Source organism: Myxocyprinus asiaticus, chromosome 41 (genome assembly GCF_019703515.2).
Source record: "Myxocyprinus asiaticus isolate MX2 ecotype Aquarium Trade chromosome 41, UBuf_Myxa_2, whole genome shotgun sequence".
In the NCBI taxonomy this organism is placed as follows: domain Eukaryota; kingdom Metazoa; phylum Chordata; class Actinopteri; order Cypriniformes; family Catostomidae; genus Myxocyprinus; species Myxocyprinus asiaticus.
Window position 1 is genome coordinate 7,196,638 of NC_059384.1, and position 20,306 is coordinate 7,216,943.

Here is a 20,306-nt window from a genome sequence, read left to right on the forward strand (position 1 = left end):
TCGGTTTGTTTTGTATGTTTTGTCATTTTCTCTCCCTCATGTCTTGCAGGCGCGGCCAGCATGCACAATCAGCATTTCCATAGGAACACTGATTGTTCCCTGGGGAACGCTGATCATTCCACTGATTAGTGTGCTGAGCAACAGCTGTTCTCCCCTAATTCACTCCCTTCTTAAGCCCGTTGTGTTCTCAGTATCTTTGCTAGATTGTTGTTTAATATTGAGTACTAACCTCACTCTCTCTGCCTAGTTGATCCTGTCTCATGTATCTGTTGGTTGCCCGCGCGTTGGGTGTGTGGTTGCCTTCCAATATTGCTGCGTGTCAGCTGGTCTTCCATGGAGGATACCTCGTCTCTGCTCACATGTCGGGAGTTAAGTTCGCTCATCTCTGCTGGCCATTGTTCTGCATCTCACTAAGCTTCAATGGAGGATTCTACGATTCTGTTCCTGACTTCCACAATGCACACACTCATCCTACGAACACACTCTTCACGGATTGCCCCTTGCACGACTATGACATGCACGCCATTAGAGATCGCTTCCCGCTGCTGCAGCCGGTGTCGGGATTTTCTACATTCGTCAACCCAGTGACTGCTCATTATTACTGTTAATAAATCCTTTAAACTGTTCCTCTGCTCTTGGGTCTGTTTGTCTCACTATCGTTACTTACAGAACAATCTAGCCAAGTATGGACCCAGCGGAGGAATCCACTCTTCGCGCCACCCTCTCCCAGAAGGCAGTCTTGCTGGAACGTCAGCAGGATCAAATTGCTGACTCGAACCGGGCTTTGGAGATGATGGCTTCACAGCTCGCTGAGCTTACCTCCTTTGTTCAGCAGCTCTGCCTATTTCCTGATGCTGGCCCATCTCAGGAAGTTTCCTTACCGGCTCCGGCAGTTCCTCTGGCTCCTGAAAGCTTTGAATATCCAGCCCTGTATTCAGGTGAGGCTGAATCCTGCAGCACAGTCCTTTCACAATGTTCCCTGTTCTTCATGTTACAGCACTCCACTTTCGCTTCAGATACGATGAAGGTGGCCTGTGTTATTACGCTCCTCACCGGAAAGGCTGGCGAATGGGGCACTGCCATGTGGGACAACAGACATCCCTGCTGCGCTTCCTATCATGCCTTTACTATGGAGCTCCACCAAGTGTTTGATCGCTCAGCTCAAGGTCGGGAGGCGACAAGGGTTTTATCTGGATTGTCTCAAGAAGATCGACGAGTATCAGATTATGCGATTGAATTTCGCACCTTAGCTGCTTCTTGTGAGTGGACCATGCTATGTGGGATCGATTTCTGCATGGTCTTTACGACGACATTCTGGATGAGATTTATCCTTTGGATTTGCCACCGTGCTTCGATGACTTGGTGGATTTGGCTATCTGAGTCAATCAACACCTGACCTACACCGTCGCCACCATCGATGCCACTTTCCACCTACCCTGGCGGCTGATCCTCCTACCCGTTCTGCCCTCCAGCCAACTCGCCAGTCTGACGGGCCGACACCGAGCCTATGCAAGTTGCTAGGACTCAAATCTCACACAGGGAGAAACTGAGCCATCTGCGGCATCTTTTTACTGTGCTGCTTTTAATCATCTCTCTGCTTCTCTGTCCGGTAAAGACATCGCTCATCGGTAGGAGAGGGTTTACTGGTGAGCCAACACCTTTGGACAAAACCCCTGGTCTTCGGAAACTTCTCCCGGCCTGGCTGCAGTGTGCAGTGGATCTGCCTGTCACACGGTACCCGCCTTGGTTGATTCCGGAGCTGAAGGGGACTTTATGGATTTTGAATTGGCTTATAAGTGGCGACTTCCTATGGTCAGTTGGAAAGACCCATCACCGTCCACACCCTAAGTGGCATGCCGCTGTCCGTCATCACTCAATCCACAAAGCCAGTCACCTTTGTCTCTGGGAATCATACGGAGCATTTTTCCTTCTACCTTATGCAATCTCCATTGGCACCGGTAGTGTTGGGGCATGCTTTTTTGGTGACGCACAACCCACACATAGATTGGTCAACCAACACTGTTCTCGCTTGGAGTCCTTATTGTTTGTCTTAACTCTGCTGTTTCCCCTGTCCAGTCTTGTGTTTCGTTGCAGGATTATCCAGCGGACTTATCCGGAGTACCGTTGACATACTATGACTTGATGGCGGTGTTCAGCCGGTCCCACGCCGCGACCCTTCCTCATCACCCATACGATTGAACTGCTTCCTAGCACTTTGCCGCCTCAGGGATGGCTGTATTCGCTCTCGGCTCCCGAGGCCATGAACAGGTATATCAGTGATTCTCTGGCAACCGGACTCATTTGCCCTTCCTCTTCGCCGGCAGGGGCGGGGTTCTTCTTCATGGAGAAGTAGGATGGCTCACTTAGACCCTGTATAGATTATCGGGGGCTGAATGACATCATGGTGAAGAATCGCTGTCCTTTACCGTTGATGTCCTCAGCCTTCAAACTCTTGAAGTTGGACTTACGCAACGCTTATCATCTTGTCCGGATTAGGAAGGGGGATGAGTGGAAGATGGCTTTTAACACCCATAGGGGGCACGTTTAATATTTGGTTATGCCTTTCGGATTGCTCAACTTCCCCGCCATCTTCCAGGGGCTCGTGAATGACGTGCTTAGAGACATGGTTGATCGTTTGTTTTGTGTTTGTCTTGATGATATTCTGATCTTCTCCCAGAATATCCAGGACCATGCGCAGCACGTCAGACAGGTGCTTCAATGACTGTTAGAGAATCGGCTATTCGTCAAGGATGAGAAGTGTGCTTTTCATGCATGGTCGGTTCCGTTCCTGGGGTTCATCGTTTCATCCGAGGGAATGCGCATGGACCCATCTCTGACGGACCTCATTTCCACCCACACTGACTTTTGTTGGTCCTCGTGAGCTGAGGCCACGTTTTCTAAATTTAAGGAGCTGTTTTCTACCGCACCTATCCTCGTTACTCGCAATCCTGCAAGTCACTTCGTGGTGGAGGTGGATGCGTCTGAAGTTGGTGTCGGAGCAGTTTTGTCGCAGCACACCCCCTCGGATGGAAAGATGCATCCTTGTGCTTTTTTTCACACCGCTTAACAACAGTTCAATGGAATTCACGATGTTGGCAACCAAGCATTATTGGCTGTCCGGTTGGCCTTGAGCGAGTGGCATCACTGGTTAGAGGGTTTGGGGGTACCTTTCGTGGTCTTGGTAGATCATAAGAACCTAGAGTGTATTAATAGCGCCAAATGCCTCAACTCTAGACAGGCTCATTGGGCACTATTTTTCACGCATTTCAACTTAGTGCTGTTTTATCACCTGGGCTCTAAAAACATCAAGCCCGACTCCCTATCTCGATGTTTTGAGGTCGAGACCTCCACTGCCCCACCGGATACCATTCTACCCACCACTTATGTGGAGGGCATGGTATCCTGGGAGGTGGAGGCTAAAGTCCATGTGGCGCTATGAAACACCGCGCCCCCCGCCACTTACCCAGTGGGCCGGTTATTTGCATGTCCTACAGTGGGATCACTCATCCAATGTTGCTTGTCATCCAGGAGTGACTCGCAATCAGACACTCATCAGACAGCGATTCTGGTGGCCATCATTAGCACAGGACATATGTCAATTCATAGCCGCTTACCCCATTTGTGCGACTACTAAGATGTTCTGTGAACCTCCAGCTGGGCTCCTCCAACCACTGCCTGTTCCTTCAAGACCCTGGACACACATAGCCATGGATTTCATAACTGGTCTCCCCTCCTCCCATGGCAACACAGTCGTTTTGACAGTAGTGGACCGGTTCTCGAAGGCGGCTCATTTTATTCCCCTCCCCAAATTACCTTCAGCGAGGGAGACAGCGGTAGCAGTCATTAGCCATGTCTTCCGCATCCATGACCAATTTGTGTCACGTTTTTGGGCAGAATTCTGTCGACAGCTGGGGGCTACGGTGAGTTTGTCCTCTGGGTTTCATCCCCAGACAAATGGGCAAGCTGAGCATACGAATTAGGAGCTGGAAAAGGCCCTACATTTCACGAATTGCCCCTTGCGCGACTACAACGCTCACACAATTGGAGGCCGCTTCCCGCTACTGCAGCCGGTGTTGGGATTTTCTACATTCCTCAGCCCAGTGACTGCTCATTATTACTGTTAATAAATCCTTTGAACTGTTCCTCTGCTCTTGGATCTATTTGTCCCACTATCGTTCGTTACAACTAAATATGTGGTTACAGCCTTGGTCCAAAAGTTATTTAACATTACACACCTTAACCTAAAAGCTACATCAACAAACCCTCAAGCTTCTACATAATATTAACCTTGTCACAATAAGTTTTAAATGTATTTACTCATCATTTGAATAGATAACTGAGTAAATGTTGGTAGTATAACTCGGTTTTGGTGTGCCTTGTAATAAATTACACATTATAACTTAAAAAATATTAATAATTTTTTTTCTTCAAAAAGTGACAACCCTGTTGCGCTCAAAATGTTATGGGGTTAAATGTTGAATTTGAAGATCAGTGTGTGAACATGCAAATTGGCTGATATTCTGAAGAAAAATAAATATTTACAAATAAAATCAGTATTTTATTTATTTATTGGTAACACTTTACAGTTTGTTAACATTATATAACAACATTACTTACCATGAACTAACAATGAACAATACTTTTACAACATTTAAAAATCTTGGTTAAGGTTAATTTCAACATATTGTAATTCATTTTTTAAAATCAACATTTGTATAAGTTAACATTAGTTAATGCACTATGAACTTGAACTAACAATGAACAATTGTATTTTTATTAACTATCTGTGATGAGGGCGTGGCTGGGCCGTGAGGATACATGCCCAGCACTGAGTTGCCTAATCAGTGGGAGGGAGATAGAGGAAGAGCCGGGGATGCCAGAGAGAGACAGAGAGAGAGAGAGAGAGAGAGAGAGAGAGAGAGAGAGAGAGTGTCTGGGGCCGGCGAGCCCGTCTCTCTCCTCTCTCTCGCCTCTCTCTGCTCTCTCTCTCTCTCTCTCTGGCGTCCTTGGTTCTTCCGCTACCTCCCTCCCGCTGATTAGGCAACAAATCTGTCAAACAATGTGACTAAAATAGTAGTAAGTCATGACTTACAATGACACCATCTCCTGAGAATGACCCTAATATTTTTTTTTTTCTGTCACACTGAATCATCTTTTTGTCACTTCACCTCCATTGGCCTGTTTGTGGATTTTACTGGAAATATAGTTGCAACACATCAGAAACACAAGCAAGGCAATTAAATCATGTCATTGAAAGCATTTCACCGGTGTCCTTCTGACAAGAGCGCTCTCTCTCTCGCTCTCTCTCGCTCTCTCAGGCGATCTAAAGTTCCATCACAACACATTGTCAACACCCCCCCCCCCCCCCATTCCTATAAATCAATCCTCCACTGTCAGTGACATCAAACCCTAAATGACAGACAGTGCCATTTGCTTCCATGTCATTTGGATCAGGGGTTAGTGCTGAAAGTGCAGAGTTGTTTATAAGACAAAATGAAGCCAAGATTGAAGTGGACTTACTTGGTTCAATTGGTCCAATGGCAAAATAAAGCAATAAACCAAGGATGTAACCATATATTCAGGATTGGGGAGACCACATGTAATAATTTGAGAATCAACTACTTAAAAATACCACTAATCAGAATATTGGGGTAGATGTCTCCCTCAATGTCTATGGAGGTCAGTGTTAATCTCGTCAACTAAATCTCTGACAAAAACGTTGGTTGACGAAGTCCGTTGACAAAAAAGACGCATTATGATGATAATTAAACTATTTTATTAAAGCATAGACATACTGTTGGAGAAAATTTGATGAGAAAAGACTGCAAGATATTAGTGCAAGATATAGCTAAACTGAAGAAGATATATCTAGAGAAACATCTGTTTATATAAGAAGAAATTAGATATTGTTCATCTAATCCAGTATGTTGTGGATTTCCCTGCTTGAGCTGCGTGAGTGAAATGCGCTGAATGAACCATTTTGAAATTGGTTAATTACGTCACTCAGACCCATCCTATTTATACATGAGATTACCCACCTAACAGGGAACGTTTCAACAAATTTGGCTAACATTATTTAAAGGTTTGGAACAATTTTTGTAAATAAAACTTTAATGGAACAACCTTATAACATTATTAACCTTTAAGAACGTTCTACTAACGTTAAGAAAACTGGACATTTTCATGTTCCCACAACCCCAATGGAAAATGTGTTAGCTGATAATCACTATATCCACAACATATATGTAATATTAAAATATTGTATCTGCACAGACAATGAAAAGAATGAACGGTGAACTCGAACTAAGCTAATATGCTTAATATGCATAACTTGCGTGAATGCGCTGTTTCCGTAAAAACAAGCTTCACTCAGTGCAATATCCTTAACTGGCTAAACAAAGAAAATGAATTACAGTCACTAAAGGCTAACTTCTAAAAAGTAGCAAATACTTCAGTAAATTCATTATATGCTATCATTTCAGGAGCTCAGGTTTTCACAACCAGGACAGTTGTACAGTTCTTTTATATGTTTCATACATGTTTAAATTAAGAAAATGTTTATTTATTTTTTTTTCTGTTGAATATTTGACTACAGTTTGGTCTGTAACAGTTTGACACATTTTTGTCATTTTGCACATTATCACCAACTAAAAGATATTATTTTCATTGACAAAAATTATAGGCCATTTTAGTCTGAAATTAATGAATATGGCATGATGAGAAATTAATTAAAAAAAACTATGACTAAAACAAAAAAACTGTTGTTAAAATTAACACTGATGAAGGTTAAGGCCCGACAATACACCACCAATAGAAGATGTGTGTTACAGTTATTGTATCATTGTATTAATAATAATACTCATAACAAGATAATGACATTTTCTGAAAACAGTTTGAGTGGTACAGTCGCATTCACATAAACATTGATCACCGTGATTCGGAGCTTGCATAACATGTTTATTCCATTGACGGTTAGGATTAGAGTTGATGTTTGGGATAGGGTGTATGGTTAATAAAATATGCATTCCCGTTGACTATTAAATTATTTACTAAAAATACAACTCGCTTTTGGCGCCACTCTGTGGACATTTCACTCTGTAACCGTAAGCTCACACATGCTCATACGTTCAAAAACACTTCCAGCTTTGGCCAGTGGGGGCAGTGACAGACTGATCTCACAGTGAAATCAGGAACAGTAGTTTACTTTTCTTTAGCTAAAATCGGTCTGTGCTTTCCTGGCAACTGGGGGCAGTGCTTCGACTTTCAGTAAGCACAGATCAATTTTAGCTGAAGAACTTTCAACCTTCTGTCGCAGAATTCACAGTGAGACCAATCTGTTTTGCTGACCCGCTTTATTGCCTGCCTGGCAAAAATCCTTAGAAGCATTATAGCACCCCTTTCCTAATCAAGCAGCATTATTTGATGTATCATTCATGTCTAAAAGACAGACCATGTTGGATGAGTTACACACCAAAGTTTAGGGGTTAGGGTTTTGTTCAAATCCCTAACTCTAAGTATTAACAATAATAATGCTTCAATCATGGCTCATCTAATCAGATTTTAGAGCCAGACCATGACTCAAAACACACTAAGTTTGAACAAGTTTTTAACAGTCACTTGGTTTTAACCATGTGGCTGTGTATTCACTGTGTTGGACTAGCACATGCAGCCTCAGTTGTCTAGTGTTGCACGCCAGGGTCTCGGTAGAGCCACAAACACACATTCACTGAGTTGGAAATCACACAGGATTTCAGTTGGAAGGGTTTTTGAAACTCTTAATGAGCTCATAGGCTGTGGAGGTTTTTAAACTTAAATCCTTTTCTTTGGCGGTTCATGAGCTACTGGTGTTCAGATCTAGTCTTTCTGTTACTTGGACTCTACTGTACCGTAAAGAGCTCCCGCAGTGTGTAGTTAAGGCTATATACTAGTTACTACACACACACACACACACACACACACACACACACACACACACACACACACACACACACACACACATACACATGTTGGTGCGGCTATCCTCATGACATGTTTTTTTATACTGTACAAATTTTGTATTGTTTTGATTGTATTGTATTGGATGTATTGATTCCATCCCCTAAACCTAACCCTCACAAAACACTTTCTGCATTTTCACATTTTCAAAAAAACATTGTTTAGTATGTTTTTTAAGTGATTTGAATTATGGGGACACTAGAAATGTCCTCATAAACCACATTTATTTCATAAAACCCTTGTAATTACCAGTGTGTAACCTTAAAAAAAATGCCCTCATAAACCACCATTATTTCAATAAATAATGCAATGTTATATAATCATGTTAGTATAATTACAGTATTCACATAGGTGCAGATACAGTATAATAAATAATTGTAAATGACATTAAGTTAAAGGTGTTGTGCCCTTTTCATGTTGAAATTGGGTCACACCGCTCTCCTAAAATGTTTCCAGGAGTCCAGCCATGTTGAAACTGATGTTTGACCTTAAGGTTGGTGCAGTCTTTCAAGGGTAAACTCTACTGTGCCCAAGCGCTCTACCTAATCTTACCTGGCAAGTTATTTCAAAAAATGTCTGTGCCACTAGCATTACCTAATGGAACTGCAAAAAAAAAATAAACGTGGTTTTCTTGACCAATTGATCAAACAGTGAGTTCGCCAAGAGTATGTCAAAAGTTCTGCTGCTGAAATCGGTTTGTGCTCACCGAAATTAGTTTGTTGAAACTTACCCTAAGATTGGACACATTATGTCGACTCACTGATAAGCAACACCTCCTATCAGACATTTTTGCTTCGGCTCCAGCATGTTTACCTTTCCTTTGTGGCGTGAAACCAGGAAGTAATTGTGTTTGCATAATTAGTGAGGGGGGGTTGTGTTGGCAGTTTATAAAATATTCTTTCCTCTTCAGTACAGCCTGTACAGCTGAAAACAACTCGCATCATAATTAGATTTCGGCGCCCCTCCATGGACATAACACCTGGAACATTGAGTTAACACGTGCCCATACGCCCAATAACACTTTATGCTTTGGCCACAGGGGGAAATGTTTTGAATTCCGGTAAGCAAAGACCAATTTTAGCTAAAGTAAAGTGAATCTGCTGTTTCCGATTTCACTGTTGTGAGATCAGTTTGTCAATGTCCCCAGTGGCTGAAGCTGGAAGTGTTGTTGAACATATGGGCACGTGTGAGCTCCAGGAGCGAGCTGTATTTTTAGTTGTAAATTATTACAGTGAAGAGGAATGCATTTTTTATTAACTCTACCACCTAATCAAAACCCCTAAACCTAACCATCAATAAGGTTTAAAATTAAATTTTACAACGAAAATGCTACCTCTAGTTACCACTGTTTATGTGAACACCATCACTTCTATCAGGAAGTCTCGCAGACTTGAGTGAAATTTAAGATGACATTTATTTGATGAATATAAAACAGAAATGTAATGTCTCTCTTTGGTGTAAGCCCCGTCTGGCGGTCACGAAGATGTTGTACTCCGAACCGTCATATCCTGCCGAAGATAGGAGGCAGGGGCGAGGAGCCTACCCCCGTGCAGGACGGGACTCAATTGGTGGTGGTGGGGTGGCGGAGGTTACCGTGATAACACACTGAAACATCAATGTGATAGATTGTGAGCAAACTTATAAAGCAATGGCTTACATGTGATTGGCTAGGAGTTACCTAGCTAATGGTGCGATGATGTACAGTTGCTAGTCTTCCCGCTAGAACTACGCTGTGATCCCTATGGGATCAAAACTGATGTCTCAGATGTTGCTTAACCTAAAAATGGCTTACTTAAAGTTGTCTCTGCATATTAAGCTGGGATAGAATAAAGCATTTTATCATCAAAACAATTGTACACTTCAGCTAACGAGAGGTATAGAAACCTTATTTATCGAAATGCCTCATGCATCAACATTACACTGAAATATGTGGTCTTTATAGAAACAACATTTAGTCTACAACATAGGCCTACCATTTGATAATGCATCACAAACCCTATTTTCAGATGTATGGTCGAATCTACCATGTACCAAGAATAGTGCCACTAACTCAAGGACAATTGAAAATCCCACTAACACCTGTCGTAAAATGTGGACTAGCGAGAGATCAGCTGGCGAATGCTGGAAGGCGATCTTCAGCGAACGCTCCATGTAAGAGATTTATCTGATAAGAGGGGCAATTTAACACATCTTTACTGATTTGTAAATGTTCTCGCCTCCCTGTCCAGTATCATCAATACAGGTGCCAGTGCAAACGCTCTAAATAACAGGCTGTTGATTTGCCCTGCAGAGGAGGGGAGGTCTCTGTCCTTATGAAAGATCATGGTGGTGTAAAACCGCCAACCTCACAGCGCTGTAATTGGATCTGGACATCAGTCACTGAAATGTTCTTAAGGGGACAGATGGCACAGAGATTTTATATTTTGTATTGTTCATTACACCACTTGTTCTCTGTCAAGCTGCTTTTTAGATTCGGTTGCAGTTTATCGGACCTGAAAACCTCAAGATTTGGGCACCGTAAGGAAAAATGTAGTGTTCGGATGCTGCTGTTTCGTAGGTCAGGAGACTTAAAGGAATAGTTTACCCCAAAAAGGAAAATCATGTCATCACATTGTTCCAAACCCATATCATTTTCTTTAAAAGATTTATTGCAAATTGTCTAGTGTGCACTTTTCTGTAATTAAAATAAATGGGTACTTGAGCTGTCAAGCTCAAAAAATGATAAAAAAGCACCATAAATGTTCATGTAAGTAGTGTATATAAATTGTGAGAAATATTTCATGTCATCAAACCATACTATAGCTTTGTGTGACGAATAGACAGATATTTAAATCATTATTCACTGAAAATCTTCCCCATTTTGAATCTAATTTGTACTTGCTGTCAAATACTGTATGGTGCATCAAGTTGGGCTGGGTAAATATAGTGATTGTCCAATTATTTGCTACAGTATCTTCATTTGAATGGTCGATTCTTAAAATCCCAAGATCTATCTTTTTACTTTTACTTGAAAGTTTACATTTTTATAAGTTAAATAATAAATAAATAGCAATTGAACATCATAGTTTGGATCCTGTTGTTAATTTTTTTTTAAATTCATATATTTTTCTTTTTCATTCATAAAGGTTCCTTGTATAATTGTCTCTTACATATGTAAGCAGAATGGACATTATCACTTAAATATACCCAAATAAATCCGAATCAAATCAAAGCGTTATGGAATCAAATCGAGAGCTTGTGAACTGGAATCAAATTGGGAAATCTGTATCGATACTCAGCCCTAGCGTCAAGATGCATCACACAAGGTTTGATGTCATGACATGACGTCATTTGACAATAGATATTTTAATATAAAGTTCATATTGAAATTTCTGACTTTTAATTGCAGACTTTGGTTTCTTCACAATTCTGTGCTCAGTTTGTGATATTTGTAAAATCCTTACTCTAGAAGACACGTACTGTATAAAATTACTGGGGTCTTTTTCTCTGAAGAAAAATCTCAGAAGCACATAAAAAGTCATTTAAAGCCTATTTTACTTTCATAACATGACATATTTGTACCTGAGTGAAACAGGATGTTTCACTCAGACAAAACTGGAAATTGATTGCAAAGTGAAAAGTGGCCTCTGTATGACAGGCAGTTAAATAAAAGGACTTGATGACTCAGCCGAAAAGTCATTTAGCAAGTTATTGCATTTCGAAGAATGATTATAAAGACAAACAATAACATGCCCCAATGAATCATTTACAATAAGACCAGGAACATATATTAAGTATGTAAATAGAGTGATTTTGATTTCATTATGACTTTAGGCAAAAGTCTCACTTTCCTCTCCATTTTAATAGCATAAGAGAAGTTGATATATTAAAATATCTCCTTTGCGATTAATTTTTCCTATAAGTAGGTGTGACAGAGAGAAAGTAACAGAGAGCTAGAGAGACAATCAAAATGAATCCTGTCCAGTATAATAGGCCTCTTTGCTGTTTTTATGATGTGATCCTATGGTTGCACTGTGCCCTGGGAAATTACATATTTCACTATTCCAATTTCTGTCTCCATGAGTGACTGAACACATGAGAGTGTAAGTCTTTCTGTGATCATGTCAGTGTGTGTTTGAATGTGTGAGCCTTCGCCCTTTACCATTCCCAGAATGCAGGTAACCTTGGAAACTAATTCTATTTACAGAGTAGTGGATCCATTATTCAAGCATTTGGTCCAAAAGCTAAATACTTTTAATCATCATTTCTCAGTGACATTTGAGAGCTTTAAATCTAACAGGCATTTGAATATGTCTTCACAAAATAATCATGTCGTTGGGTGATCAGATTTTTTTGCACTTTGCAGGCATGTACATTATGGCTGGAGGATATAGATTAAAAAAAAATCTACATTTAATTGATATACTTCTTGATATATATGCTCTTTATTGGCTTAAAAGTTTGTTTTTTGTTTTTTTGATCATAGGAACCATTGCTGCCTAGTATTCAAATTGTTTCATGCAAGGTAAATACAGTTAAAAGTGTAGTTAAAATAATGAAATGCCTATTAATTCATTTTCATTTAAATACATAGTAATGAACAGCAATGATTTGCTATGATAAATAGACACAAACAAATAGTTTAATCAGTTATGTATTGTTTAATTGAAATGGACAGTTTGAACTGATTCAAGAAAATCAGCATTAACACTAATGCCACTTTGATGCATCTTATTGCTCTCATACTCGTAAGTCACAAGAACAAATCGACACAAACAAATCATTGTTTCAGAGTAATGAATTGATTCATTGAAGCGTACAGTTTGAACTGATTCACGAAAATGAATCAGCCTTAGCACTAATGCCATTTTGATGCATCTTACTGCTCTCATACTCATAAGTTTCAAGAACAAATCGACACTAAAAAATCGTTATGTCGGAGTAATGAATTGATTAATTAAAACGGACAGATTGAACTGATTCACGAAAATGAATCAGCCTAAACACTAATGCGGTTTTGATGCATCTTACTGCTCTCAAATTTGTACGTCGCAAGAACAAATCAACACAAACAAATCTTTGTATCAGAGTTACATGAATTGATTAATTGAAACTGACAGTTTGAACTGATTCACGAAAATTATTCTGTCTTAACACTAATGCCATTTTGATGCATCATACTGCTCTCATACTTGTAAGTCACAAGAACAAATCAACACAAATAAATAATTATATCAGAGTAATGAATTTAATTATTGAAACGGACAGTTTGAACTGATTCACAAAAATGAATCAGCATTAACACTCGTACCATTTTTATGCATCTTACTGCTCTCATACTCATAAGTCGCAAGAACAAATCAACACAAACAAATTGTTGTATCAGAGTTATGAATTGATTCATTGAAACTGACCATTTGAACTGTAATGTTTAGGAGCACTTAACTAAAAGTAGCGACGCTTGTAACTTAACTAAATTTTTCTAGCTCAGCTATTTTTTACAATAGTCTAGCTTTTTCCAACGAGTAGCACTTAGCACTACGAACACAGCAAGTAATCAAACATGCTCACCTAAACCATCCTCTCTCTCTCATGTAGAGCTAGGAAAATGAATTCATTTAAGTGAATCTTATGGATAGTGTTCTTTTGGATAGTTTATTTAAATGAACTGATTAAAATAAATGTTTCCCTTATATTTGGTGTTGGGAACTCTGATTCATTCTAGTGAGTCTGTTCTTTCATACGGTTCATGTAAATAAATGAACTAGTTCACATAAATGATTCACTGATTCACTTGAGCCCTTAAACTTTGCCTTCTTTTTTTATGCAAAATATGTATTGTATTGCTGCTGTTTATCACTATATTCCAATTCAGTTATATAAAATAGGGTGTTTTATAGTTTATTAGTGTGTATTAAGTATACATGTGTTCAATTTAATGTTGTCATACTATTTGTTTAACCCTTACGATTTACCCTTATGGTTTTACTAATATTGTAAAAACGATGTTTTTGGGTTTTTTTGGGGGGCGGAAACCATTAACCATTGTTTTACAGTAGTAATATAGTAGTATCCATATAGCAACCATGGTTTTACTACTCATAATTGTACTTTGTGGTTACTATGGTTTTACTACAAATACCATGGTTAAACTATAGCTACTGTAGTAAAACCATGTTTAATATGTATAAGGGACTGTCACCCTAATTAAATATATAACTATCAGATGTTATTGAATTGTGAAGTTTTTTTTGTTGTTGTTGTTGTTTTTCATTGCAAATATATAGTGAATATTTGACATGTATCGCCCAGCCCTAATATGCATTACTTAACAAATATAAAGATGTATTTGGGAAACTCAACGTGTCGTTTTTGGTCAATGTGCATGATTCAAATGCAGTCTCGCTACTGTCTCCGTGGAGCTGCATGTTCATTCTCGTGCTGTCGTGTGAGAGTAGGTCATTGACAGCGTGAGAGACAGAACATAATGCATCTCTGTCTCAGACGATAGCAGTCACTGTCTGTGTGTGTGCGGGGAGGGGAGTTGGATGACACCCAATGGGAGGGCATTCGTCAGTAGCGCTATAAGATCTCACCGCTGTTCTCTGATGTGAAGACTGACCGACTGTGCTCAGTGAATAATACGGAGCCTGCATAAACCTGAGCCCCTCATTTACTCTTTCTTTGTCATACACAAAAACACAAGCCACTCGTGTTTTAACACATTTTCACTTTCACACCAGCACACACGCACACACACACACACACACACACATATACACATGGATTGCTCGTGTTGTAAAATGTATAGACACAAACACACAAATAAACACACATCTCTCACTTAAATACACTCACACTCATATTCTAGTGAGAATTCTGGTGAGAATTGTAAAGATGATAGTTCTAGAGTACCATTGCTGATACAATCATTTGAAAGAATCAATAGGAACAAGTGTGTGGTATACAGTATATAGTGTACTATAAAAAGCAATATTCAGTCATAATAGTTTTCTCTTCAATAGTTATTTTGTAATCATGATAAGGACTACAACACCATGCAATATAAAATCTTAAAGGGATAGTTCACCCAGAAATGAAAATTCTCTAATCATTTACTCATCCTCATGCCATCCCAGATGTGTATCACTTTCTTTCTTCTGCAGAACACAAACAAAGATTTTTAGAAGAATATCTCAGCTCTGTAGGTCCATACAATGCAAGTGAATGGTTGTCAGAACTTTGAAGGTCTAAAATGCACAAAAAGGCAGCATAAATGTTACCCATATGACTCCAGTGGTTAAATCTGTATCTTTAGATGCAATATGATAGGTGTGGGTGAGAAACATATCAACATTTAACAGTCCTTTTACTATAAATTCTCTTTCCTGCCCAGTAGGTGGCAAAATGCATGGAGAATGCAAATTGGCAAAAACAAAAGAAGAAGAATGTGAAAGTGAATCTATATCTAAAGGTATGGGTTGAGTTCAGAATGGCATACTATCCATACTACTCATACTACATCTGCCATATCTGTCTATGGCAGAAATAGGAAGAGTAGGATGGTAGTATGCCATTCCGAACTCAGCTGTGGATTTAAAGACTGGAGTCTTATGGATTACTTTTATGCTGCCTTTTTTTTTTTTTTTTTTTTTTTTTACATTTTGGACAAGTGAAACAGGATATTCATTGAGAAATAAAAATGTTGGGAGGGACTTGATTTTATCCATCAGGAATTGATTGTATCATAAAAAGTAGGGCATCAGTACCAGAATGAAGCCAAACCTGAATGCCAGTTTGCCAAAACAATGTTTTTTTAATGACATTGGTGGGAAAGAAAGAGCAAGTTATTACGTAAAATAGCGTATTAAGTTATTTAAAGATAAATAGATTTTTTTGGTTTATTTAGAATAACATGCACTAATGATTAATATCACAATAAAACCAGGAACATACATTTAGAATTGTATTGAATTATATTAACTTAAATAAAAAATGCATTATGATGGTCTGCTAACATACTGTAATGAGTTAAGCCAAACAGATTGTCCAAAGTTAACATGTCAGACCTTTCAAACTAACAGCAATATTGAAAGGGCCACTCTTTGGGTCATCAACCAACAAATTACTTGTATTACATGGCTCTCTTGAATACTTGATACTGATTGGTCAACTGCTGCATTCTGCATTCAAATGTTTTTGTATAATGACATCTAAATTGTATAACAACCAATTCCCTACACTGTTGTAGATTCATGCTTCTTGTTTCACTCAGCAGTCTCTTTCTTCTTACATAAACAAGTTTAATTTAAAATGTCTTGTCCATTTATTTATTTATTTGGTAAGTAGCCATGAATAAGCAGGATAATGTTCAGCCAGCCGGTCATTATCACAAAATAAACTCTGGCAGGGTGATACAAGACCTGACGCAAAGCGGATTATGATCGACTGACTGCATATTATCCCTTACAAAGTTGTTTCTGCATATTAAGCTGGGATAGGAGAAAGTATTTTAACATAGAAATTAGTAATACTATAAAAATAGTATTTATATAGAGTTTTACATTACAGACCAAATGTAACTGAACATGATCTGAGGCCTTTTGATTATTTGATGTTTTTGGTATTATAGCTCAAATTTAATAAATGACAGTTCATTGCAAGCTCATGATCTCAGTTGTTTACAGAAACTCTCTTATCATGAAACTGTGATTTCTCTCTCTTATATAAAAATAAGAATGTGTGGTATATTTTCAGTTCACTTGTCACAATGCAAAGTTTGCTTAAGCTCAAAATGAATCACTGGGCATTAATGTTATTATTACTGTAAATTATTATTTCTGCTTTGAAGCTATACTAACTGCTGTGTTAATGGCTGAATATTCACTAACTTGTTTTTCACTTCTCTCTAAGAGCATCTTACAGATATTTAAACAAGTAAATCTGGTTTGTGAGGTTGAATTCGTCCTCGCTCATGTCTCTGTTCCGCAGGAGAAGAATGACGGGGAAGACTCAAACCAGCAATGTCACTAACAAGAACGACCCACGGTCCCTCAACTCACGGGTCTTTATTGGCAACCTCAACACCGCCATTGTGAAAAAGGCAGACATCGAGGTCATCTTTGCCAAGTATGGCAAGATCGTTGGCTGTTCGGTGCACAAGGGTTACGCTTTCGTCCAATACATTAGCGAACGGAACGCACGAGCGGCCGTGGCAGGCGAGAACGCCAGGATTATCGCAGGACAACCGCTCGGTGAGTCTTTTTAGTTAACTAAAGCTGTACCATGTTCAACAAACTGCTTTTTGTTCAGTTATGGACTGGCAAAAACTAACAGGGGCCTGCATTGCCTGAGGCACATCCAGAGCGCTTTTGATTCCGCTTGTGATTCATGGACATGCAAAGTGTTTTTCAGCATTTTGACAGTTTGTGGGAAAGACAAGTGTTGAATGAAAACAGCAATAGATTTCACGGCAATGGAGTTTAACGAGGAATATAATTTAATTAGTTGATTTCTGAGCATAGAAGCCTTCCATCTAGTGGTGATGGCTTTAAAGAGTGTTTTCTCTCTTGTGTTGACATATTTCCTATTGAAATAGGAAGTTTGTACTGGACATATCGAAGCAGATAACTACAATGATAGGCAATAGGTTTAAGTTTACATCTCAATCGTGCACCATGATTTGCTACTTGCTAGTCAGTGTGAGGTATTATGGTGAGGGCACATTTTCATTCTAGAGAGTATTTGATTGGACAAATGTCTGTGTAGTGTAACATGAGTCAACAATATATTTGATCCATTTTTTTCTGGAAGAGAAAGACTACATTTTAAATTCATATACAGTATATACTGAATATGAATTTTGTTCATTTTTAGGAGTACATTAGCATATATGGTACAGTTGTTGGCTTTAAAGCTAAAATACATGGACTGTTACCACAATAAATCAATTTTGATTTAATGAAATATGTTTAAATACAACCAGCATCATTCCAGCTTTTTGTTATCTGTTTCTTTGTCAATTTTATCAGTATTTTTGTCAATCCAACCTCATTTAAAAGGATAGTTCACCCAAAAATGAAAATTCTCTCATCATTTACTCACTCTCATGCCATTCCAGATATGTATGACTTTCTTTCTTCTGCTGAACACAAATTAAGATTTAAAAAATATATATTTCAGCTCTGTAGGTCCCCACAATGCAAGTGAATGGGTACCAAAGTTTTGAAGCTCCAAAATGCACATAAACGCAGCATAAAAGTAATCAACATGACTCCAGTGGTTAAATTGATATCTTAAGAAGCAATATGATAAGTGTGGGTGAGAAACAGACCAATATTTCAGTCCGTTTTTACCATAAATTCTCCTCCCTGCCCAGTAGGTGGCGATATGCATGAAGAATGCAATTCACCAAAAACAAAAGAGGTAGAATGTGAAAGTTAAAGTGGAAATTGATAATTAAAAAAAAAAAAAAATGTAAATATTGATCTGTTTCTCATCCACACCTATCATATCACTTCTGAAGATATGGATTTAACCACTGGAGTCGTATGGATTATTTTATGCTGCCTTTATGTGCTTTTGGAGCTTCAAAATTTTGGAACCCATTCAATTGTGTGGACCTATAGAGCTGAAAAATTCTTCTAAAAATAATTTGTGTTCAGCAGTAGAAAGAAAGTTATACACATCTGGGATGGCATGAGGGTGAGTAAATGAGGAAATGTTCATTTTTGGGTGAACTATCCTTTTAAGCACAATGTTTAACTTCAATTTTACAAGTGTGTGTGTGTGTGTGTGTGTGTGTGTGTGTGTGTGAGATCAGCCAGTGGAATCACATTGTACAACGGATTTAAAATTCTGCTTAAAAACTCACATATCTGTAACCAGGGCCGTAGCAAAGATTTCTGGGCCCCCTGACTGTATATTGCTCTGGGCCCTTTACCTATTAAAAAATACAGTTTTGAATTTGTTGTGGGCCCTCCTGGACCTTTGGGCCCCTAGAATCATTACCACCTTTCACCCCACTAGCTGCACCCTGTCTGTAACCTCCTGAGACCATCTGTATTAAAACAGGAGGCCCAACACATTACTTATCCTTCTCTCCATCCTCATTATCCCATTGGCCTGCTTTAAAAACATTGTTTTCTGTTTGCATTGGAAAAATTGTATGCATAATGCAAAACACAGCCAGGGGAACCTCATTAGAAATGGCCACAGAGGGCCGGCTGAGATATGATTTTGCTGGAGGTCAGGTTGTAAACATGCGCAAACGCTCCACAGGTGAGGATTTCGGCTAAACAAGGTTTTTCTTTTTTTTAATTAGATGTTAAAGGCAACATGAAATCAAAATCGACCCTATTTTGTTCCTTAACACATGTTCTTGGTTTTATTGTGCACATGATTACATGCACATTATTACAAGGTAATAAAATGTTATTGTAACCTTGCTTCAAAGTGTAGTAACTTGCTCTGCCTCCGAAATGGTTTTCTTTTTCCTGGCCCCAGCCTCTTCTGATTGGTCCATTGTATTAGACCTGAAATTGATGCATTGACGTGTAACAAAAGTTAAACTATATTAAAATTCAGTTACTTTCTGAGCCATGGCCATTGGTTTTGTACACATGCTCTGAGCCTCTGACACATTGAGCTGTAGTGCTCATGCAGGCAACGCCAGTTTGAGTTCTGCTCGGAATACTTCCACATTCAAATCCACCTTCTTCTCCCTATTTCATTCTATCACATCTGAACTATCAATATTAACTTTTGTTTCAGTGAAACTGGCAAAATATCATGTACATCGGTACATATTTATAGTACATACATGTATATACTGATATATATATATATATATATATATATATATATATATATATATATATATATATATATACAGTATGTGTGTGTGTGTGTGTGTGTGTGTGGTAGCAAGTGGGGGAGCACAGACTATTGTTTTTGGTGTCTACAAAGTTGCTCCCAAAAGCTGCTCAAACTATTATTCAAACAGTTACATTTCTTATTGAAAATAAAGGAGTATTCAGGAATCAATACAAGTTAAGCTTAATCAACAGCATTCGTCGCTTAATGTTGATTACCACAATTCGACTTGTGCCTCCTTGTCTTTAAAAAAAAGCAACAAATTATAGTTACAGTGAGGCACTTACAATGGAAGTAATTGGCCAATCTGTAAATTTTAAAATACTCACTGTTTCAGAAGTATAGCCACAAGACGTAAACAATATGTGTGTTAACTTGATTTTAGTGTGATAAAATCGCTTACCCTAGCTAACAAAAAAAGGTTGCCAGAACACCCCCTGAAAAGCCATTTCAAACAG

The 20,306-nt window shown here is 38.8% G+C and overlaps 1 protein-coding gene across 5 annotated transcripts in view; it reads left to right on the plus strand.

Moving 5' to 3' along the window:
• The window catches only part of LOC127431819 (RNA-binding Raly-like protein), a 195,985-nt gene that overhangs the window by 90,904 nt on the left and 84,775 nt on the right, over nucleotides 1-20,306 (plus strand). For 4 of the 5 annotated variants that reach the window (XM_051682390.1, XM_051682391.1, XM_051682394.1 and 1 more), the window contains one exon: nucleotides 16,966-17,228. In XM_051682390.1, coding sequence (XP_051538350.1) covers nucleotides 16,973-17,228 — 256 coding nt within the window. In that variant the 5' untranslated portion in view covers nucleotides 16,966-16,972. Of the gene's footprint in view, nucleotides 1-16,948; nucleotides 17,229-20,306 lie in introns of those variants that run through there. The other variant, XM_051682389.1, reaches the window with a different exon arrangement.